Source organism: Ctenocephalides felis, unplaced genomic scaffold, assembly GCF_003426905.1.
Source record: "Ctenocephalides felis isolate EL2017-DRISC unplaced genomic scaffold, ASM342690v1 CF-g0.4_SCAFFOLD_01886, whole genome shotgun sequence".
NCBI lineage: Eukaryota > Metazoa > Arthropoda > Insecta > Siphonaptera > Pulicidae > Ctenocephalides > Ctenocephalides felis.
This window is the reverse complement of record NW_020538040.1, coordinates 54610397-54636804: the sequence shown is the minus strand read 5'-3', so window position 1 is coordinate 54636804 and position 26408 is coordinate 54610397. Positions and strand designations below refer to the sequence as shown.

The following is a 26408-nucleotide window of genomic DNA, read 5'->3' as shown; positions in this document are numbered from 1 at the left end:
TGTGCCGATTCTGCCGTAAAATAGATCAATGTTATGGCAAGGCTATGTTACGAAGCATTTTTTATATGTAGATGTACTATAAACTGTCAATTTCCTATGTGGTTGCTATGCACTACGGCGTTTTACATAGTAACATAACCTAGAAGAGACACAAACGTCTAGAAGATTCTTATTATCAAGTTTATCTTTGTGAAGTGGCATAATTGCATACGAGTGAAGTTACATTTCATGCGTAAAACGCCCGACTGCACAGCAATTACATAGCATTTTGACAGTTTTTAGTACTATTTTATATGCAAAACGCTATGTAACATAACCTTGCCATAAAATTGTCTATTTTACAGCTGAACAGACCCTTCAATATGCCCACTAATTTGCCGAAACTATATTTTATTGTTTTATGCACTCAGTTCATTGTTGATTAAACACCTTCATTGTGAAGTATCCAACAAACAATTAACACAAATACTGATGAGTATTTGCGTTCCCTTATTATACAGTATAAATATAAATGAATTACACAACCATTGATGAGTTTGTTTTATTATAAAACAAATTTAACATACAAAGACATTGTATTTTACACTAAAAATAAAAATCAAGTCAAAATACATAATTACAATTTGTATATTTGTATATTTAGATAAAATTTAAAATTAATCAAATCACAACACTAATAATCTTATATAATTATAACAATTAATGATTTTTTACTTAATATAAATTTCTTTGAGAAAGAATTAGATCACATACTGAGAATTATTTTTTATGCTGTCATACCGATATTATCAACTATGAGCATTTTAATACAATTAATTCACATTAATAATTCTTTATATGATTTTAATATATTTGTCATTAAATTTACAAATGACTTGATTCTATAGTAGATTTTGTTTGTACTCCATTTTGGTGTAAAGTTGGAAGACCTGTTTCATCAGCTGTTGTACAGATAGCATTTTCATGTCCTACATCATTACTTTTAGTAGCAGGTTTTGGTCCTTCCATGAAGAACATTGTAATCAAGAAAAGTACTGAGCCTGAAAAAAAAATTGGGTTACAAAAAGAAATTATGAGACATATTTTATAACACTTACTGATTCCATAAAATCCAGCATAAAATAATGATATACTTTCTCGATAACCTATAGACTTTGAAACTGGATCAACAAGAATTGGTAAATTTCCACCTATGTTATTCATGACAAAAAGAAATACTCCTACTGTGGTTGAGCGTAATGAGAGAGGCACTATTTCAACCATGATTGCAAATACAATTCCAAACCACATTTCAGCTGTTGGAACAATAAAGATAAAACACTGAAATATATATAGAATTATAATAGTCACAAAGATAAATTGATTTACCAAAAAAATATGATATTCCTAAAGTTATCATAGCCCACAAAGGTTCAAAGTATATCGAACCAAAAGCAAATGGTGTAGAAATCAATTGACTCAGAGCTAAGACTGCAACTCGTGATCTTACACCCATTTTTGCAACAAATTTATCGGATACTATTCCACCTGAAACATAAATTTTAAATGATTACTTAAATTATACTCACAAGAGAAATGTAAGTTTGTGCCATTTATAATTACATAATTGAATAACAATAAACATACCCACTACTACGCCAATACTTCCTATGATTACTGTGACACCAAACAAAGCCCACCCCAGATCGACATCAGGGAAATAATTATTATAATACAAATCTGCATTATAAGCAAATGTCATTCCACCTGCAATTTATTAATAGAATATAGTAAATATATCAAGTAAAATTGAGACCAGCTTAATGTATAGTAAATAAATACATAATCCTATTTTTCTATATAAGATGGCTATTTATATATTTTATGCACAATACACTATAGTATGCAATAGTATACAATATACTATAGTATGCACAATACACTATATGTACATAAGGTACACTATTTGGTACAACTAAGAGAATTGGATGTTAACTGGTTTTGTATGAATCTGTAAAATATACACTATACTAACATGACACAAACAATAAAATATGATCAAAATTATCAAATGTTGTTGAGAGTTTTCAATGAACATTTCTCAATTGTTATTTTTAAATGTTTTATATTCAACATCATTATCAAATTTTCTAAATGTTGAGATGATTGATTTTGAAAATATAAAATTTTATTGGTATCTAAGAAGTTAAAGTCAATATTATTTAACGTGTAAAAAAAGTGAGGAAAAAAAAGTTGGATAAAAAAACAAGTCATGATGTCATGTAATAAATGTTATATGTTTTTGTATGAATGTTATTTTTTTATGTTAATAGCTTTTTGATAGTAACGACGAAAGTGGTCATTTATTGAATTAATCAGACATTTCAAGAATTGATAAATTCAACACATTCAAGATAAAGCGGCTCGATTATTTTGTGAAATTGTAGAATTTTAGCATGCAAAGACTTCAGTATGACGCTTGCGCGTAGTATCAAATGTATGTTTGCAAAAACAGGGCTGTGATACTGAACATTTGAAATGTCAATATAATGAAATTTGAATTATTATTACAAGAGAATAACATTTCATATATGAAGTAACATCACAGTTTGTTTTTCATTGAAACCATTCTAGAAATAAAAGTATTCATTTCGAAATATCGATAAAATCTTACCGCAATGCCTGAGTGATGCGGCGATACATAATAGGATAATCCTGGGTTGCCTAATAACATCCCATATTGTCATTTTTTTTGCATCAGGATCTGTGTGATTTTCCTCTCCAATTGCTTTTCTTTCTGGCTCTTTAAGGGTTGTGCCTGTCAAGACAGCGAATATCAGAGCTAATATTCCAGTGCCATAATAGCAAATGCGCCAGCCCTGTCAACGAAATAATGAAGTCCATCAGTATTTGTTGCATCTACGACGGGAAGATGCTTATAGGGCAGGAACGGGTAGGTCAAACATACGAGACAATTACTTCCTTCACATAATTTTTTTATCTACCTACTACAATTTTACGTTGAATTGTATTTATTTCACATTTCACTATATTTATGCTATAGATGAATATTACTTGGTGATACGCGAACGACAATTAGCAGTTTGCAGTTTTATTGAAATTTAGGTGAAATAACATATTCATATTTTTCATCTGGTTCCGCAGCATTGAATTAAAAGTATGTACATATAAATCATCTGTCAATGCAAGTTTGTTTGGCTTGCTACAAAGTTCTACAAGAATACATACAAATATGAGTAATGGCAAAATTATGAATTGTTGTCTTTTCGCCGATTTGAAAAGAATAGAAGATTCGAACATTAATTACATTCTATAAAAATGTAGGAGAATGTCCCTGTGGCAACTTTTCGAAAACTTTGCGTTTCAAGTCAGTTATCCCTGTGGCAACTTCCGCAAATTTACGATAAACAAGTTACTGTCTTTTAGATATGATATACGACAATATTATCATGTGTGAACGTGTGATCGCCACAATGATCAGAAGGATTTGAAAGGAAAAGATGAACTAGTCAAATCTTCTGCGATTTTCAACAACTTTTGCGACTTTCAACAAATGCGAGTGTTTCCAATTTTCAACAACTTACTTTTATACAACGAAGTTTTGTATGTTTATGGAGATACGAAATTTGTTAACAATTAGCTTCAATTTTATTCACCGTCAGCATTGTTTAAATTAATATTATGTGAAGAAATGTTATGGCAAATATTACACATTCATATTAAATGTGAAGTATATATATTATTAATCAAGAAAAATGAAATATTGAAAAATTTCCAGTATAATTTTGTATTTTAAGAATGTGTACTTACCAAATCAAATAGATTTGCTTGAGTTATATATCTTCCAATTGGAAATGCTATACCATAACCACCGTATATTCCCCAATTAAAAATTGACATAACTAACCCACGTTTTTTTTCTGGGAATATGTCAGAAAGCAGACCTGTAGCCAGTGGATTGCATCCAGATTCACTGTAAAAAAACAAATTTAGCAAGAAAAAAAAAATAAAAAAGAGAAAATAAAATATTTTATAATTACCCAGCAGCCATGATCATTCTAAGAAGAATAAGTTGCCAATATTCTTTGACAGCGCCTTGTAGAATAATAGCAAGTGAAAAGACTAATGTGCACAATGCTAACATTTTTACACGATTGTATCTATAAAATGTTTTTTTTTATCAATTTTCCTGCAGACAACCAAATATTTATGTTAATTTTCTACCTGTCTGCTGCCACTCCTAAAATCACACCTATCACAGTAAATACAAAAATAAAACTCGGTCCTGCAAGTAGCTGGTATTCCAAACCCAATCCATTATAATTCCATTCACAATAAGGTGTACCATTGTAATTTAACGATAAACATCTAAAAACATCAAAATTGAATTTTAGTTCAACAATTTACGGTAAAAACGTTGCACAGTGACTTACACATCAGTCTGGTTCGCGGCCGCGCATTGTACGGGAAGTATATGCCTCTCCAAATCCGTGTTGTTCTGTTGGCATGCATGATCTCCATATCCGATTTCTATGGCTGTTTGTTTTGATGTTACTCCTATGAGATAATGACCCAATTCTCCCAAAACATATCCTATAGTAACTACTGCAAGTACATATGTACTATACAAGAAACTTAACTTCTCGGATATTAAATGCATTTTGATATTCTTCACTTGTTGAAAAATGACTGTAACCATAAATTTGTTTTTAACACTTGATACACATTGAAATATCATTTGCGATGATGATGAAGAAAATTAATGAAAAATTAGCGTGCAGGATTTTAAAACATTATTTTGACTTGTTTTATTTCTTACTATCTTTTTATTCTCCTGTTAGTGAGATATTGATGTTGCACACTTGTAATTGCGCTTTTGATGCACTGACTTCATTACAGATTTTTAAAAGTTGTGAACATAGATAACTATTTAAATTCTTGAAACAGGGAGTGTATAAGTAAATTATTTGCAGATTTTACAAGATGTTAAATTTAATTATTTGATATTTATGGCAGAAATTATGAGACTCTGTGAATTATTCAGTTTATCAAATGATAGTATCTTTTATTGTGGACTGTTTATTGTTGAAGTGTACATAAAGCAAATCTTTGCATTGTAAGTTAGTTAAAGTTTCAGTAGTCACTTATTTCTTCTATTATTCAAACCTTATCATTTAATGTGATCAAATTAATATTTCATACTGATATCTAAGGAAGATGATCAAGTTTTATATATTTTATCAATATATGTAAGCCGATACTAATTAAAGTGGCTGAGGTCATTTTGAAAGAAAAAATCGAACACCAAATATTGTTTCAGTTCTTATTACTTATGCGAAACGCAACGGCAAAATTTACAAACCTTGCAATAGTTTAAATATGTATGTATCCTTGCTCTCGAAATCATCGGCAAAAATTTGTATCCGCACATACGCACGCACACATATACATACAATCATTTTTTCTAAAGTATGCCAAATGTTCAGAAGTTCTTTAAACGTAAAGATATACAAACATTTTCGCGATCACTATAACTTACTAAGTGAGCTTTAGAACTTTAGCCAGAATTAAAATTGAAATCTTAATTATTTTCGATATACAAAAAAAAAAATGAAAAAAAAATATGAAAAAAAAATTGAAAACATTTTTTTCCAAAAGCAATTGTTTCATCAACACAAGCAGAAAGCGTTTTGAATCATTCAAATTGGATGCTTATTTCTCTCAAAAACTAATTTTTTGTACATTTAGCTCTGTATCTTCGAAATGGGTGGATCTGCCTTTGCTAAAATCACCACTTCTCCTAATCATTACAAATTGCATGTTTTTTAGATCATTCAAATCGCAAACTCCGTACTCTCATAAACTCGATTTCTATTTTCTGCAGTCTTTACTCTTTATCTACGTAACGGCTAGACCTGCCTTCGTCAAAAACTAATCAGCACATCTCCCCATCAATAGGAATCAAATGTTTTTGAACCATTCAAATCGGTTGATCCGTGCGCCCGAAAACGTGAACGAAAAAGTGCGAACCCAAATCCATGCTAAAATGTTCAGAAACCTTCAAAACGTGGAGAAATGCAAAAATTTTTATTTTCGATTTTCGACCCATCACTATAACTATCCCATGGGAAGTTAATAATAGAATGTTATTAATATCTCACAGTATAAGTTATTAAAATCATAAAAAATGGTTTTCCACATCTTTGCCAGCCATGATATTCTTATAATTGTTGAATGTCTAAAATTTTTTTTGAATGTGCTTTTTGTAGAAAGCAGTCTCTATATATATATCTAGTTTCATATATTTTGCATCTGCCAAACAAAAACCCTAGAGAATAAATTTTCTAAAATAACTACACTGTTTTTTTTATAAATGCATAAGGCATCATACATACTAAAACAGTTTTTGATAATCACAATATCGTATTGAATTATAAAATATTGTTATGCAAAAAAAAACTTGAAAAATTTGAATCTTAAAAACTATGCCTAGGTGTCTGTAATTAGATTTCAGCGTCCCTAAGTTAGTTTTTTAAGTAAGTATAGTGTTATCAGAAAATATTTAACAGCAGTAAGAAAAATACTGTTCGTTAAACTTCGTTATTTCGTTCGTTTTTTTTTAACGAGTCAATCATATCGCGTATGTTATAATCTGATTATGTATTAGTATAATAATTAAAAAGGATAGATGATATTATCTATTTACGTTTCTATACGGAGATTTTTTTTGTACAATGAAGCACATTTTCATATGTTACATATAGAATATACTATATCATTTATATACTACTTTATGAAAAAAAATTCACCAATATTTATTGCTACAGATGATTTTAAGAACAAATTATTGCATTATAACTTTAAAGTACTTTGTAACTTTGAAGTACTTCTATATTTTAATTTAAATATTTTATATTTTGGGAGCACACACACACATATATATATATTTATATATATATATATATATATATATATAATAGTATAGTATAAATTATATTTGTTAGTAACAAACAAAGAACATTGTTGGAGTTGTTCTTAAATTGTACCAGATAGATGGGCATGAGGCCCATCAGCGATAAAAAGGGCAAGAAGAAGGTAGCTTGAAATCAATTATTTAATTATTAATTAACACAAACATAATTATCATTATGTGTACTGTAAGTTGTGTTTTGCATAATATAATTATACTTCGTACGACTTAAATTGATCCTATACATTATACGACTTATATTAATCCTCATACATTAATAGTGTGTAATTTTTTTTTTATTAAAACATTGAAGTCACAGCGCTTGAAAATAATACGCAAAACATTACTGGTTTACGTCGGACAGTAAAATATTTCTATGTACTAAATTATTTCCTTATCACAACCACAGAATTAGAAAAATATATGCTGATTGATTTTAAATTAGATTATTTTTTTGTTTTTAATATATTCGTGAAAAACAATAGTGAATATATACGAGTATATATATATATATATATATATATATATATATTATTTTTTCTACATATATTTTGTTAAGTAGGCATTGCATGTTAGACAATAATAATACAAATGTAATAATAAAATTTATAATTGTAGAAAAAATATTGTAAATAATAGAAATTTATAATACAAAAATAATAGAAATTTATAATACAAAAATAAAAAGTATTTTTTGGTTTGTTTTTTTTTATAGTTTTTTCTCAATATAATAAGATGCAAACATACTATATCCATGTAACATAGAATCTTTATAAATGAAAAATTAATTAAAACTGAGTTGGTTATGATAAAAAATTTGGTGTTTAAAAAATATAAGCATTTGTCACAAAAACCTAGTAGGCACGCCGTTGGGTGTTACTACTATATTCTAGTTTATATTGTAAGATATTTATTGTTAGCAATCTCTGCTTAATGTCACAAAAGGTTTTATTGGAATGTGGAAAAATATAGCAACATACTTCGACTTTTCAACGTTAATATTAAACTAAAAAGTAGGATTTAGTTGTTGAACCGCACAAAACTGTTTTTACACTAATTTTCAAAACTACTTTTACATATTTAAGAATCGTAACATTTTTGCACTATATTGAGTACACCGCAATCAACAACTATATGAAGTAAATTGAATCTGGTAATAAAAATCTTAAATAATTGTTAAAATGACAAACATTATTATATTTTTAATAATGTATTTTTATATTTGATACTTTAGTTACTTATGAATAAGCTTGAAAATGATTTTAAACTAGTGGGGTGTATGGCATCGTGCCTTAAGGCAAATTGCTGGAACTTCCCGTACCGTAACGAAATGATCGCAAAATATTAAATGTTTTCAAATAGATTATTATAAATATTGTAACATTGTCTAATATTTAGAAAAATTATATATACTAAATTGGAAAGTTGAAATTATTTGTTTAAAGTATAATAGAACAGTATTAAAATAAAAATCTGAATAATTTTCGATATACAAAAAAATTTTTTTTTGGAAAAAAAAATTAAAAAAAAAATTTTGAAGTAAATTTTTTTTTTCCAAAATCAATTATTTTGTTAAAACAAGCAGAAAGTTTTTGGAATCATTCAAATTGGACGCTTAGTTCTCTCAAAAACTTCCATTTTTTGCACATTTTGCTCTGTATTTCCGAAACCGCTGGGCCTGCCTTTGCGAAAAACTAATCACCCCTTTTCCCCGTCATTACGAATTGAATGTTTTGGGATCATTCAAATCGGATGCTTCGGTCTCTCAAAAACTCAATTTCTATTTTCTGCACTATTTGCTCCGTATCTCCTAATCGGCTGGACCTGCCTTTGCCAAAAACTAATCAGCACATCTCCTTATCAATAGGAATCGAATGTTTTTTGAACCATTCAAATCGGTTGATTGCTGCGCCCGAAAACGTGGACGAAAAATTGTATCCATACATACATACACACTCACACACACACACATCCTTTTTTTCTGAGGTATGCCAAAATGTTCAGAAACCATCAAAACGTCGAGAAATGTAAAAATTTTCAATTTCGATTTTCGGCTCATTACAATAACTTACCCTACGGGAAAGTTAATAATAATTATTATTATTGGAATGTATTTTTATGAATAAATAAATAACCGTTTTTTTATTTTTTGTAGTTTATATCATATAGTAATAGAATTAACCAGTTAACTGTGTCGCTCACATCGAACAGTGCGGTCAGTTTTGTATCGTTTGAATCGAGCTCATGACGAGTATATCAACAATCCCAGAGTAATTTGTGATGCTAAGATATCGGATAAAAAATATGAGTTTATTTTACAGATTTAAAAAATGTTACTACTCTTTATTAACATAAGCATATATTGCATACGTAATAAACCAAAACGACGGAGTAGTTAAAATTTTATTTAAATAGCTAAAACCTCATTGATTCTTAATTAAATTCTTATTGATTAAGTATATTATTTCCACATTTCGGGAAATTCATGCAATATCTAAGATATTATGCTACTTACTAATACTTCTTTTATACGGTTATAGCATCAAAGTATTCTAAACAACTTGCCTTCAGCATATATTGTTTTTTTCTATTTTTTTTTATTTAATAGCAAAGGAGTCACCATTTTATACACATGATGAATATACTCGTCAATACACCAAATTCTGCCACGTCTTCATAACGAGTTCATTCGTAAATCCCAGTTAACAGGTTAAAATAAAAAAAAAAAATTATATTAATGGTGCAAACTAAAATATTTATGAGTAATTGACGAAGATCGCTGGTCGTGCATCAAAATCGTCCACGCATAATTAATTTATGATTTCATCTTATTATTGGAACCAAGGTGTAACATGCAATGCAATACCTGAATAGTGCTCACACATACGTTTACGTATGTGATCATTAAAATATTAACATCATAAATAAGAAAACACAAATTAAAGAAAAACCGACGAAAAGCTCAAAACAAATTTTACAATCTCAAAACGATATATGTATAAATGTATATGGTAGAGCGACGCTTAAAAGTCTGCAAATAAAAGGGTCTATTACCGATATCTCAGAAACAAGTAAAGTTAAGAATTTTTTTATCAGCAATAGTTAAGTTTAAAGGGCAAAAATGTATAACCAGCTATCACACCTTGATTCTTTGATTTATTAGTTACGCTTATCGGGACTCAAATGGCAACGTTTGAAAATCCATAACAAAAGTATTTTCTTTGGTTGTTAATTTTTTAGTGAGCAATGTTATTTAATTTACGAAACCTTAATAAAAGGAGAAGTTTATGTTTTCATAAAAAAATCCGATTCGCTAATTTTATGTTTTCTCGACGTTTCAAGCCATTCTGAATCGAATGAGCCCAAATTTGAAAAAAGTATGTGTGTGTGTGCGTGTATGTGAACAGATTTTTTGCCGTAAATCGACGTTCTCAAAAACGGTTCGACTGCTTTTAAAAATTTAAAAGCCATTCGATGTATCTCGATGAGGACTAGCGTTTCTGAGTTTTGTGCGATGATCGTCCAAGCCGTTTTTTATAAATAGCAGAAAAGTGAAACAATTTTCGTCCACGTTTTATCCCGCAATTCTGAAAATTCAAAAACCATTCGAAAGATATTGGTTGGGAATCGTGCTGATTAGTTTTTGGTAAAGATCGGCCGGGCCGTTTTCTTGTAATAAAGTTTAAAAAAAAAATTTCGACGATTTTTATGTTTTTTTTATGGTACATATCATAGTCTTCTAGATCATACTAAAATATTACGGCAACTCGTTTAGCTTTAAAAATTCGTCAAAGTTTGCAAAAATGGGTATCGTTTTTTTGGCATTTGTCAAAAGTAGACCTTTCATTGACATTTGCTCAAAAACGCCTGAACCGATTTCAGAAATTTAAAAGCCATTCTATGTACCTCAATGAGCACTATAGTTTGTCAGTTTTGTGAGACGATCTGCCGAGCCGTTTCTTTGTAATTTGAAAAAGAGTGTTAAAATTTTCGTCCACATTTAAGCTCATTCTACCAAATCGATTTTAAAATATCAAAAACTGTTCGAAAGATATTAGGTAGGAATAATATAAAAAGACTGTTTTAGGTGAAAATCTACCGAGCCGTTTTCTTGTAATTAATTGTTCAAAAAAAAATTAATCCGATTTTTCTGGAACTTTTTTTGGCGTTATATATCATGGTCTTATAGAACTTACTGAAATATTATATTAATATTATTATTATATTATTATTATTATTAAGAAATATTACGGCCTTACGACAAGACAAGTAGTTTAATTTTAAAAATTCATCAGAGTTTGAGAAAATGAGTAGTTTTGTTGACGTTTGTTAAAATTAAAATTAGATGATTTTTTTGGTATAACGATAGGTTACTGATTACTTGATCTTAATGAACATACTAAACCATTAACGTCCTACAAAAACTGGTTCAATTATAAAAATTATTGATTTGTGAAAATTTGCTTTTAGAAAATACTCTGAGTTAACGTGTTTGTTTGTTTTCAATTATGTGTAAGAAATCCTCTCGGAATACTTCTAATCTCTCATAAATTAATTTGTTTATTATTGATTAAGTCGATTATTTACACATATCGGGAAGTTCATGTAATTTGCCTCTAAGCTAAATACCAATACCAACTAGTTTAATTATTTATTACTTTAAGCTTACATGTGGGTAGGGTAAAAAGGACCAACTGAACCTTCACTCTGGCGAAGGTGTAAATTATAAAAAATAGTAAATAAAAAAATTATTTAAAAAAATTACAAAAGATAAATTAAATAATTAGTAATTCAACTCTGTTGGTGAATATTTCTAACAAAATACCAGATCAAAATTATATAGAGTGTTATCTTTGTAAAATTCTTTTAAAATTAAAAATAAGACATTGAACCTGTTTGCTCCCTGGCCTATGGGGTAAAAGGGACCAGGTGACACATTTTTGAAGAACAGCAAGAAAAAAAAACAGCTGGAAATTTTACTGCACATAATCAGATAGTTGTTTGTTTGATATGTGTTAATTATTGTGTCAGATTTGGTTTGGTTTTCCCAATATAATTGATCAAAGTAAAATTGCACCTTTGTGCCCCGCCCTGCATAATAAACAAAACTATAAAATACTACGAAACATTGTGTAATAAATATATTAAAAACTGTAACTTTATAAATTATTGTCGCCCTACAACCATCCTACTTAACAGAGAAGAACAGAAAGACAAATTGATTTTACTTTCAAATCCTTAAAATTTTTATCAAAACCAACGACAATTTTACGCATAGTTTCTATTTTTTTGTCAGCGTTTTAATATGAACTAATGAAACTTATTTTAAATTTTTTATTTCTAATAGGATTATTACCTATATTACTTTTGAACACCCTAGCTAAAATAAATATTACAAATTTAATATACAATATTTTTTAATATTGATTATCTTTCTTTTAAAATGTTTAAAGCAAGATTTTTTTTTAGAACAAAATTTATATTAAACATAATGAAATATTTAAATAATTATTATATTATTATTCAAATCAAGCGAATTAATGTTGTGATGAAACAAAGATCATCTCATAATGGTTACAGTTTGAATCTAACAGCACTTAACGTCTTTCAATAAAAAGTCATATAATTTTGTGTACGTCTTTCTATTGAACAATTGTCAAAGAAAGTTTTATAGTGGCAAGTTGAAAAAAAAGCATTTTACAAAGTATATTATAAATTGTAATTGATTATGTAAATTTTTTTAATGTTGACATTTAATCTTAATAGAATTTAACTAGTTTTTAATTAAATTCTGGAATATTTATTAACGGTTTTCGAAATCCATTCTATACGTTCTTTTTGCTATATTAAAATTATATTTAAATTGTCATACAAGAGACACGTGTAACGTATGCGTTGTTTTAACTGAAATAATTTGTAAATTTTGAATTTTGTGAATGGGAAAGGCAAAACGTTTCATATACATGAAATATTCGTATAAATATATGGAAGTTGTAAAAGAAATATTTGTTTGTTAGCGATATAATCGATTTTTGTAGATTTTTACATTCAAAAATATAAGTAGAATAATATATATATATGTATATATATATATATATATATATATATATAGAGGGCGTAAATTATTATTATATTTTAATATATTATAATATTAATATTATAATAGTCAGTATACCATGCGTTGACAATGAGCATGGCATGATTTTGTAAAAAACATTAGAATGTGTCATATTTGATTTGTATTTAAAAAGTATGGATATTTTATATTGATTCATTAGCTCGGAAATATATGAAATTCAATAATGTTGTACTATTAATGAAGACTATAATTAGCTAATAGTCAGCTAACAATATATATATATATATATATATATATATATATATATAAATTTTGTCAATTTTTGCTATAAAGTATATTGCTAATAAATTTACATTTATTTTATTTTATTATAGAATTAAAAAAATAACAGAGTCAATGAATTGCAATGTAAACATTTCACGTAATTAATTTTAATTCAAATCATCTGTTTCGATGCAGTATAATTCTTATTAATTTTGACGTCTAAAATTTAAATATATGGTAAACACAGGTACAAATCTAGATAATTGAATAATAATGGGTGAGATAAGTGAACATGATAGGACGGCATAATTAGCATAATAGAAAACAAAAGTGAACTTGAAAATAAACATGCAAAAATGAATATAAATGGAATGAAATTTAATAGATAATTGATACCTTTGTAATCCAAATAAACCAACAGAGTTTAGTTATATTATCCAATTCATATATATTCCAATGTATATATATATTTTTTTTTGTACACTAACACAATATACACAATATTTCAAATAAGCACAGAAAAATCAAATAATATTCAATTTTACATATCTTTCAATTTCAAACTTTTCAACAATTTTAACATAATTTTCTAAGTTAATTTATTGAATTTACCATTGAGTCTTAAAATTGTTTTAACTTCGTTGCCCTGCCTGCATGCGTGTGATTGCGGCAGCCAACGCACTATGACTGATGCGGACCTCTTGTCTATATATTGTGGTTAGTTGGTACAACGACAGTGCGGCCATTAGAGGCTAGAGTTTTACGGAGAGGGCTAGTTTGGTAGATAATCTGGTTGTGGTGAGTCAGTGATTCTCAAACGTTACAAAGCTCATGCAGTACACTAACAATCACATATCTTTCAATAGAATAAGTCCGCACAATGAATCATATATATTTTATCTTGAACGTATTGTTTTGATTTTCAAAATGAATTTTCATAAATATTAATATTTAGATTATTCACTGTTTTTTGGATAGACGAGAAAATAATATTGGATATATAACAGAGTAAGAACTGTGTAAAAACTTTGGAACAAAGCACCTAATTTTAATACTAAAAGCGCACATAATGCCTTTAACCATGTATGGAATTGTAACATGGAGTCAAACCAAAAAAAATATATGGAAAGCTTTCAGAGAATAATAAATAAAGTAGCAAAAATAACCTATAATCTCCCCTATTTCACACCTACTGAAGAAGGTCAATATGTAAAAGATAAGCTACCCTTAAATAAAATTATTAAAATAAAAAGTGTAAATTAATACATAAGATTAAACATAACAAAATTAAAACATGCACATCGATAATTATAAATAAGGAAATACACGAGCACAATACTAGACAACAAAATATTTTCATCTAAAACAAACAAGAACCAATAAAACAAGGCGGAACACTATTTGGAGTGCTATGAAATTATTCAATGGGCTTTCTAAAGAGATAAAGATAACTAAAGAAGAAAATAAATTTAGAATTAAATTAAAAAAATATTATAAAGATAGATAATAAATTAGACCAAAGTATGAATGTAAAAATAAATATACGTATGATTGAATTATAGAATAAATGATTTAAAATGTTGATATTATATATATATATATATATATATATATATATATATAAATATATACATTTATATACATTATTATATTATATGCATATAATATTGACATATAGGAAATAATACTATTGTATAGGTAATAATAATTAAAAAAACATGCCAACCTCAAACAGATCTTGTATTCAATTTAAATATTTATCGAAAATTTTCAAATCAAGTGAACAAAAAAATGCAAACTTTTTGTATCATATACACATGAAAATAATTATATTAATCGACTTTTTATTTACGTAGGCCGTAAGGTAAGTTATAGTAATCGCAAAAAATCGAACATTAAAATTTTTATATATCTTTATGTTTCAAGACTTCCTGAACATACCTTACAAGAAGAGCCCGCGCATTGCTCGTCTGGGATTTTGATGAAATTTGGCACAATGGTAGATTTCATGCCCAAACTGACCGTGGTAAAATATTAGAGGCCTATGAAAAGCGGTTTAATTATAAAAATCGATATATGTGTGCATGTGTATGTAGTATTTATGTGTGCATGTTTGGATACAATTTTTTTGTCCACGATTTCAAAAGCACGGATCAACCGATTTGAAAGACATTCGGGTGCTATTGATGGGAAGAGGTGCTGATAAGTTCTTGGCAAAAGACAGGTCCGGCAGTTTAGAAAATACGAGGTAAAAGGTAACAAGAATGGCAATTTTAAGTAAACTGAACGTCCGATTTGAAGACAGGTTCAGCGGTTTTGGAATTAAAAAGTTAATAAAAAGTTCATTTTTGGTCAAAAATGATCATTAGATATATGCATATCAAATTATCAAATTATGTTATAGAGATTTTAATAATAAGAACAAATTTTATTTATATTTCTGTACCAAGATTTTTAATGTTCAACCGTTGACTGAAACAGCAGCGACGCGATTGCTTTGGAAAAAAAAATTTAAAAAAAAATTAATTACGGCACGGAAAGTTCCAGCAATTTGCCTTAAGACACGATGCCATGCTCCAATAGTTTCCTATATTTTAATAAATGAATTTTTTGTTGTTTTCTTCAGTGCAGAATGTTTATTGTCGGAAATATATGTCGAAACAAAATTCATAAAATATGAGCATATTTTCTGAGAAATATTTTCATGTGTTTTTTTCCAATCATGATATTATTTGTACACAGTTTGAAAAGCTTAAGTCTGAAATCAATTTGTAATTCTAACTATAAATAATTAAAAAAAGTAGATGACTAAACGATGTAAATAAAGATAATGTAAGTAATATGACTAATTATTTGTAATTTTGTTCTCCCTAAGATTTTCGAAATGTTTGAAGAGCGCCGAGTTTAGTGAAACCAGTTCTCATTGCCAGTATCCTCCACACGGAAAAACAGACGTATAAAATTTGGTGGGAGTTTTGACGGCTAATTATTTATTTAAAGTATTTTACTGTTTATGTAATTTTGCTAAGAGTTGGATGTGTTTTGTTCTAAATTGTGACCACAAACGCACAAGGTCAAGGTCATCTTGTGTGATTGGAAGAGAAATTGGCTTCCGTGAATCACATTGTACTTAGAACTATTTGTACGGAAATACCAATTTATTCGAAAATATCGATGGGTATTTCAAGTTCTTGGAATTTTCTGTGAAATTTTTTTATAAACAATTTGTGACTATTTATTTTATAGATTATAATTAATGCTGAACTTGTTTATTTGATTTAAAAAAATTTGAAGCACAAATAAATGAAATTATTTCCTTGAACAGATATTAGATTAATAAAATTAAAAAAAAAACAATTCATATTTACAATAAGTAAAAAAATAACGTAAGTAAAAAATAAATCAATTATAAAGAGAATTGTTTTCAAATTTATAAGTTGATTTTGTTTGAAATTTTATAAACTTTCAAATTTCCTTAAAAATTCTAAACCAAAAAATATTTATTTTACTTATTTTAAAAAATTTACTGACCATCTTTATAACATTTCTCACTGCCTTATAGAATTGTGCGTATACATCTATTTTTTCTAAGGTATGCTAAAATTATATAAAAGACAAGTTTATATAAAACTTTAATAAAATGTGACATGAATCTACAAAATAGTTGTAAAGGTAACTTGGTAGTTTTTACTTTTTTTCATGTTAATAATTGTGTTCACACGATGGTTATTAATATTTTTGTGAAATGAACCTGATATGGACAAACAATGCAAATAAAATAAGAATGTAGAGAAAACCTGGAACTAAAAGCCGAGGCATATATATATATATATATATATATATATATATATAATATAGAACAAATTACCATTAAAAAAATTTATAATAACATATTAGAATAATTAATGTTTTAAATTATAATTTTAGTTAATATTGATATGTTTAAAAGTAATTTCGATTTAAAAAAAATTACATAGAATTATACAATTTTACTGATTTTTTTTTAAAACGATCAATTAAAAATAATAAAAAAAATTTAATGCTTTTTTATATTTGATTGTACGCTACAATCAATTTCTGCAAATAAGTTATGTGAAGAAGAGAATGAGTGATTGATGTATTTTAGTATTCAATACTATATATCGTTTTAGTAAATTGCCGCTATTGTTGATCAAAAATTAATGAAAAACACATTTGTACCATCTAGTTGCCTTATACCTATTGTACATCTACTAATAAATGAACATGATTTTCTGGATTGAATGGTAGCATGGACGAAAATACCAATCAGTTATGAAAAAGTCTGTTATCAGTTATGATCAAATACTATTTAATTTAAAAATGAACATAATTAGTTAATAAAGTAAATATAGTACAGTAACATAAAACTCAGAAATTTATTGCAAAAACTACACGAATTAGAAGACAACAATTTCTATTGGCTATTCCTAAACGAAAAAAGTCGCTCAAGTTATCTAATAAATGAGCTTAAATTGTTTTAAGTTCCAGGGTTTATCAGGGATACCCATGATTTTCACTTGAAAATATAGATAGCAATATGTTACAATATAACAATTAGAACGATGACCAGGGGGTTGTTTTCTAATAGCGTTCAGTATAAAAATTAAAAAACTATATCTCAGATAGAGTAAAGACATACAATAGATTGCCTACTAACAACAATATCGTCTTAGTAATAAGCAGTGTTCAGTTCGGCTTATAGAACTTATAATAGTTCTGATTGCTGTAACAACTACATGTATAAAAAAAATAAAAAAAAGTTTTATGTAAAATATTAGTCTGCTTTTCGAAATCAACGATTTATAGAGCAGGAGATGATTTGGTAAATCTATATCCGTATTTGATATTTGATACTCATCAAACCACTTAAATAATTATTATAGTTATATCTCTTATTCTGCGTATTTTGTAGAATATCATTATTGTTTTCATTAATAAACGTAAATTGATTGTTGTAGCTCAAATGTACGAATAAAAACAATCAAACATGAATATAATGATGATCACAGATAGGTATTATTACATTAAAGTAAATCTGTATTAATTATGTAAATTATTTACACAAAACGTATTCTAGTAACTAGTCATGTTCGTCCATAATAATTGTTTAAACGCCACTGAAAGTTTGGGTATTAAAAAAATAAACAACTAAGAACTTTACAACTTTTGCAATAAGACATCGATTTACAAACAATTGCCGAAGACAACCAAAATAGAAATGAGTAGTATATCAGCAAATTATTGTTCACTAAATGTCTTTACACCAAAATGCAGTCAAACGATTATGAATATCTATAGAGTTTATATTATAGTAAACTGTATATTTAAAAATATTAAAATGTAAAAATTATTAAATGAAAATAGTTTTTTTTGACATTGCTATTAACAATATCTTATCATAATCTCATCACAAAGAGAATAGTTAACCGTTGGGTTGCCTTCTAGTAACAATAGAATAAGGCATTTCATCATAATAGCTCACAGTTCCGATTATTGTTAAAATATAAGAAATTACGATTGTATTTTATATATATATATATATATATATATATATATATATTAAATTAATTTATTCTGCAATCTGTTTTACATAAGCATTAACATTAAGCGGAGATTGCTAACAATAAATATCTAACAATATAAACCAGAAGATAGTAGTAGCAACAATTAGCGGCGTGTCTATTAGGTATATATACAAATATAAAAAATAAAACAGAAATTGTATTACACGTTTCAAAACGCTACCATCTACAAGAATGCATAAGTCAAAATTGCAAAATCAAATATAATTTGCATTTAGAATCATACAAATTACGTAATTTCTATTTTAATATTACCATAAATCAAGTTTTATGCTTCTGCGACATATTGCTTGTCCGCGTAAAATATAATTATCAATAAAAATTTAATTGATACTTTGCAGCACAGCAGCTAAACTTGAACATGAACTTGATCATGAGACTTTAAAACCAAGTTCACAATATGAAGACAAAAATATTACTTGAAGACAATGACGCAATCGTGTTTATCTGATAGAAGCCGTTAGAGCAGTGTCGTATTTTCAACCTTTCACTATCACGACATCACTTTGAACGTTTTGCAATTAGTGGTTACAGGTGAAATTGAAAGTCATATGGGTTCCAAACGGAACCCATTGCTGTTAATATGTTGGTCGTCAATTCCTGTATCCCTCTGTAAATGTATTAATAAATTTTTCCCGTTTCCATGAATTTATGATCTTTCTCGGGATTCAAGAATGTAGTAATAAAGGGCCTTATTAGACTTTGTTAGAAGATGATTACTTTTTTGGCGATTTCTATATATGATTTCCGCGATTCTATAATTAAAATAAGTTATAATCAGTTATACAATCAGCAAATAAGTTATATCACAAACCCGACGAAACTTCTTATATGAAAAAATAAAATAAAATAATTAATTTTGAGCGTTGTATAGTAGTGCTGAAGCAAGTGGGCTAACAATTTCTAGTCCTGGGTTCAAACCCAACCTTGGCCAATTCGGTATCAAGCAGTATGATATCTAATAAAAATAAATTTCAAATATGATCTCTAGTGAAAATTGTCTTCCGAGAGCATTGTTGCTAGGGTTGTCTTTTCGTGAAATAGTTAAGTCTTCACACAAACAGCTTATAGAGTTAATAGCTTTGAGCAGTTCTGATTGCTATTGAAACAAAAAAATATTATTCATTTTTATATTCACCGGTACGTTGTGAAACATGTTATGAGCTAAAACTTATTTTACAATTTTCTGATTTTGAGTACAAGTACTAATCACGGATTCTTCAATATCTTATACGAGTATATAAAAATGAATTGCAAAATGTGTTGGTAAGCGCATAACTCAACAACGCCTGGACCAATTTGGCCAATTCTTTTTTTAAAATGTTCGTTGAAGTCCAAGGATGGTTCTTACAGCGAGAAAAATTCTAATAATTGCCGGGAAAACCCTAAAAACATCCCTTTTCTTTTTCTCATACAAACGTTTTCTAACTTAAATGTAGAATCAATTTGAGCTTTATTGCTATTATACAAAGCTCATATTAAATTACAAGCACTCACTGTATACTCCTCCTAAACGATTATTCGGATTTTGATAAATCTTTCTAAAGTTTCTTAAGGAAATTTTCTAGGACGTATGTGATTATAAAGAACTGGGATGTATGTGCGATATTGTAGAAATCTATAATATAAAATAAATGAAAATAATTGAAAAAAAAACGGCATGTAATTGTTTGCATTGTCAACAAATGAAAACTATCATCTGCCAAAAATTTCAATTTACTTATGAACCTAAATCATATTAGAATATGTATAATAAATTCATTATTATTAATAAGAAAAATGAAATGTCTGCATTATCATTGCCAAAAAACAGCTGAGATGTGCCAGAAATTAAAAAAATATACAGTATATGATGGCAGATTGAATGATATACATATGAACAGGATATGACAAATTAATTCACTTATAAATATGAAATTAAGTATTAATCAGTCAATAATTATTATTTTTAGGTAAACGGTAAATATTAGTATTATATTAAAAAATTGTCGACATGGGTACAGGACAACGTCTGTCAGGTCATCTAGTTTAATATAAAAAAACTCAGACACAGGGCACACTGACATTTAAATAATAGCAATGTGCCAAAATCTTAAAAATATGCCAGTGGGTCAGAAAATATTGTCATATTTTTGGAACTGCATCAAGTACAGGGTAGATTTTTATTCTATTACAAACTTTCATATTATTATTATTATTATTACTATTGACATTAAAATTAATTTATGCTTTACTATTATTAATTTATATCGTAAGAATTAATTTATAATAAAATTAAACGAGATGATAGTAGGTAATAATAAAAGATAATATTTTAAATTGGTATGTAATCGTTAGAATTCGATACTGTATTACATTTTTTTTGCTTATTGTGGCAAATCTTTGTGCCATTACGCAATTGGTATAAATATGCGTGCATGCTATTCTCAATTTACAACCAATGCAATGATTGGCAATTATCCAATGTTGTGCGACATTGCAACATATTAGGCTAGGGCACTTTTCATTGGCGCTGAGAATAAATTTGAATCAGATGGACCAATCAAATCAATAGAAACAGTCCCTTAGATGTATATGATCAGTGATATTAATTATTTAAGCAACGATGCTGAGCGCGTTCGCGATAGGCCTTGAACGTTTTGGTTTGAACTTTGTCCTTGTGCAAAGTTGCGAGCAAAAAACAATGGCAGCCAAAGATCGAAAAGGAAGAACTTGTTTCTAATAATGGTTGTTTTTAATTTCCCAAAAAATAAGTTTTAGTTTTCTATATCCTAGTCTATTCAGTGTTCTACATGATGTTGGATTTAAAATACATCTTTTAGTTTCACATACTTTTTGGCTTCTATTGTAATCAACTAAAGTAATAATAACATGCTAGTATTTTCAACATGCCCTAACTCCAATCAAATTCAATCACCGATACTATGTCTAACATCTTCACATTCGGTATATCATAGGCAGTGCCAGGACTAATCCATGGATTTCTAGCGTGCGTGTCTAATATGCTACCACTGATTTCTGCCCGTCGCAGCAAAAATATTAATGCTCTAAAATGATGATTCAAACAGCTTCAGTTTCATTTTATATCTTCATATACCTTGAAATGAAATAGTTTCAATCATGTTAAATCTAAACGGTACCAACTAATAGAGTCGCTACCGTTCGTTTGAAATCTTAGACCATGGAAACTAAAAAATTTCACTATCTACTGAATAACAAATCAAACCTTGATACTATAGATTATTCATTGTTATATGATTTATTTATAAGCAATTACATCACGAATTAAGATTGAGCCGTAAGATATAAGAGATTTTGAGAAAATGACATTCCTTATTTTCAATGATCGGCAAAAATAAGAACGCACGATTATTGTCTCCGATGACAATGAAAACAAAGGCAAGTCACAAGTCACTGGTGCAATCGAATGGCACGGTCAATAAAATCATTTCAAGGTGAAGAGTGTTGTCAAGCGAAATCAATTAATGAATAACTTACTATTCATCAAGTCTCACTTCCATTGGTTCTGGTTATGAATGTAAGCGTTTCAAATACATATAACAGTTAAATCAGAAAGAATTTCCTGTTTAGGCAAACATTATTTTTTTTTAAAAAATGTAAAAATTTCAATTTGTTAACTATTTATTAATCCAAATAATTATTTAATCCAAAAATTATGATCAATACATAGCGAGAGTCAGAACAGATCCGTCGATGGATGACCCATAGGTACGTATTTACTACAGGCAAGTACATCCATCCATTTCTTTAAGTGAAAAAAGATCAACTTTTAAAATGAAATGAAACTAAAAGATTAAAAGAGTAATTTTTATTTTTTTTTTTTGCAATTTCAATAACCTAATCAACGCATAGTTACAGCATTGGATTTTTTTTAGTTACAGAAGTTTAATCGAGTTAGAGAAGAAGAAAGTTTAAAATACTTCAATAAATAATATTCAATATAAAGTTAAATTAATTCAACGCACATGATATTGATAGTCAATGATAGTCCGCGGGAAGGACGATTCGATTGTCCCCTAACAATGCCCAAAAAGTTAAAATATTAATTGAAAATTATTTAATGATTGACTTAAATTTTTCTTCTTTTTATTTGTTACTGTTTTATATTTTTCAATATTATTAAAACAAATAATCAGAAACAAAACCTATTTCTATAAGTTTATGTGTTCATATTTATGAAGATAAGTGAGAAGTGAGAACACAGTGAGAAGATAAGTTAGAAATTATATAGTGTCAAATATTTTTTTTATGTCTTCGAGCACGTTTGAAAGTTTTTTTTTCTTTAATATCTGAGTTTTTTTTAATTTATTAACGTCTCAAATTTGTGGATTTGAATGGTGGTTAAGTTTATGATAATCGTTATTGGCTATGTTCCGCATCTTGAACAAGGTAAGTAAATCTGAGACACCAGCAGTGGTGTTGTGATAATATTTTTTTCGCCGGAACGCTAAAATTAAAAAAACGGTTCAAAAACCGGTTCTTATGTTTGTTCCGGTTCCGTTCGAAAAGGACATAAACAAAAATCATTACAAAACCCATTTTGTGCATATATATGTATGTTTATTCAAATAAAAGAAAGTTTAACAAAAATTAGTGAAAATAAAAATTATAAAATCCACTTATCAAATCATTTTCTGTATGTAGCGTTTTTTTTTAATTTTTTTTGCCGGAACGGATTCCGGCCCTAAAATGATTTACGGCTCGACAACACCACTGGATACCAGACTCTTTAATTTTTACATTGGAAGATTTGGCACAACCCTACCCCAGCTTTCAAGATATCAATATTGCTCGTTTGGTATTTTAAGGAAAAAATCACATAAGTAGTTTCGGAGTTTATCGCATACATATATAATGATACAAAAATTTAATTTATATATATATATATATATATATATATAGGGTGCGCCATCAATGTGGTCAATGGAAACATTGAATATTTGACAGATTTCAACCGATTGCGTGCAGTAAAGGCTTTTTGTAAATCTAGCTGGCAAAAGTTGTAAGGCTTTGAATTTGATAAAAAAAGTTTCAATTATTCAAAAAACATTCGATTGCTATTGATAAGGAGATGTGCTGATTAGTTTTTGGCAAACGCAGGTCTAGCCGTTTCGAAGATACGGGGCAAAAAGTGCCACAAAGGGTAACTCAGTTTTTAAAAGAACAGAGCGACCGATTTTAATAATTTAAAAAAAAACATTTCACTTGTATTGACAAGATGAAGAAGTGATTAAATTTTCGGGAAGGCAGGTTTAGCGGTTTCGGAGAACTAGTGAATTTTTTTTTAAAAAATGTCAGTTGGCGGTCAAAATTGATCATTAGATATGGGCACATAAAATTATCAATTATTTCATGGAGATTTTAATAATACGTATAAATTTTGTTTACATTTACATGAGTTCCGTAACATCGTTTGACCGTTAGACGGCGACGCAGCGCTTACGCGCTTCAATATTTCATTCGAAAAAAAAGTTCAGAATTTCCAAAATATTTCAAAATTGAAAAAAAATTCCAAACAGTAAATTTTTGTCAAAAATTTAAAGTTTCCCAAAAATCTAATTTTTCAAAGTAAACTTTTATATATTTTTCTAAAACGTTAATCGTTTTTAAGGGGGTATTCTACTGTAGAAGCATAAATTTTGCCCGGTTTTTGAAGCGCTGTATAAAGGAAACAAATAATATTTTTATTATCGATTTTTTTATCATTTGTTTATTGATATTTTATTATTACATTAAAAAAAATTATTAAAGAAAAAAAATTAGAATTCACAAAGTTATGAGCAGTCAAGGTGGGGGCTCAAAAAAAGGAGGGTGTCCTGGCGTGCATGATTCCAACTCTCCTGGTGATCCGAAACATAAAAAATAGATGGATTCTAAATTATTATAGATGCCGCTATCGTATGAACCTTGGATAAGTTAAAAAAAAATTTTTTTGTTTGAGTGGCGTCAGTTTGAAAAAAAAAATTTTTTTTCTTGTTTTTTTTTAACAATTCCGATTTTTTTAAAAATACTAAATGAAAAGTTATAGTTTTGGGAAAGGTCCATGCGATAAAACGATATATAGAGAAGATCCTCTCCAAATTTGAAGTAAATCGGTTCATTAGAACTCGAGATATCCTTACCGCCAGCTCGAAAAATGTAGTTCCGAGAAAAACGCGTTCAAAGTTTTGAGACTCGGTCGGACCCGAACCGAGGCTACGTCACTAAAACGGGTATAACTCAGGAAATAATAGTAATTTTAAAAAATCCTTTTAATGACATATTTTTGAATAACTAAACTTTAAAAATATGAAAAAAAAAATTTTTTGATTTTTTCAAAATTCTACAGTAGAATACCCCCTTAAAAAAATAATTTTTGGTACGAGAAATTCCAGCAATTTGCTTTAAGGCACGATGCCATGCACCACTAGTTCAACATTTCTATTGACCACTATAAATGGCGCACCCTGTACATATTATTTTTTGTCAACCGTCTAAAAGGTGTGATTCCCGTTTCGGTTTCGCCGTTTGAATGAATGCGGCGGGCATTGGCTGAGATTGGTCGTGGGCCATTTGCGTGTGGGTGAAGTACGGCGAATTCTGCGTATGTGAGTGATGTGCGAGTTGTCTGGTTATGATACTACGAAAACCTGTCTAATACAAAACATCTATTATGCATGATGTAATTTTATCGACAATAGTACTAAATATTTATGAATTTAACACGTTTCAAATATCAATTCATAACGTTGCATATGAAATTTATGTTTATGAGCAAAAGAATATAAACTGCAACAGATTACTAATGTCCTCTAACTTTAACTTAATTAATAATGAAATAGACATTCACAACACTTCACCTAATCAAATAATCTCCATCTGCACAAGTTAATCTTTTTATTTTCTTTCAAATATCTCATTATTTTCTGTTTATAAATATTATTGTTACATTCTGCATTATATGAAATTTTATCTTAGCATTTTATGTTACTAACTATATATTATAATTTTGTATATATTTTAATTGTTATTCATTATGTCAAATAATTGTATTTTTGAGTCCTCTTGGAGAAATCTGTGGGCTATATATTTAAATAAATAAAAAATAAATAAATAAAGTAAATAATATTTTTGTAATTACTGACTGTTATCCGTATTTATATCGTATATGTTATTGTCGCGATCGCACGCAAATTGAGTAAATACTAACGAAATGTGACTTAATGAAATTTTCTGCTAATTTGGAAATTTACAAAATATAATTTGAATAACAAGGGCATAGTATAGAGAGGAACATGCAACTAAATTCAGGTCAACATGATAGACGAGGTCTTGTTAATTTTTAAACATTTGTCAGAATGTTAACAATACACCATGACCAAATCAATTGGTATGTAATAGAATAAAAATAATAGATTAAAAAATGTGATTGTATTTGTAACATATTTATCTTGGAAAACTGTTTATTAAATGTTTACAAAATGTTAAAGTA

General features: G+C 28.0%; 1 protein-coding gene across 1 annotated transcript; it reads right to left on the bottom strand.

Annotated features, from left to right (window-relative positions):
• Window positions 1-864: 864 nt before the first annotated feature.
• Window positions 865-4660, bottom strand: LOC113375103 (putative metabolite transport protein HI_1104). Its single transcript, XM_026615052.1, has 9 exons — window positions 4434-4660; window positions 4225-4368; window positions 4041-4160; window positions 3811-3973; window positions 2654-2858; window positions 1627-1746; window positions 1369-1527; window positions 1098-1295; window positions 865-1040 (listed from the first exon to the last, which is right to left on the bottom strand). Exons 1-9 carry the CDS (start codon window positions 4658-4660, stop codon window positions 865-867), a joined length of 1512 nt encoding a protein of 503 aa, XP_026470837.1.
• Between the last annotated feature and the right edge of the window lie 21748 nt (window positions 4661-26408).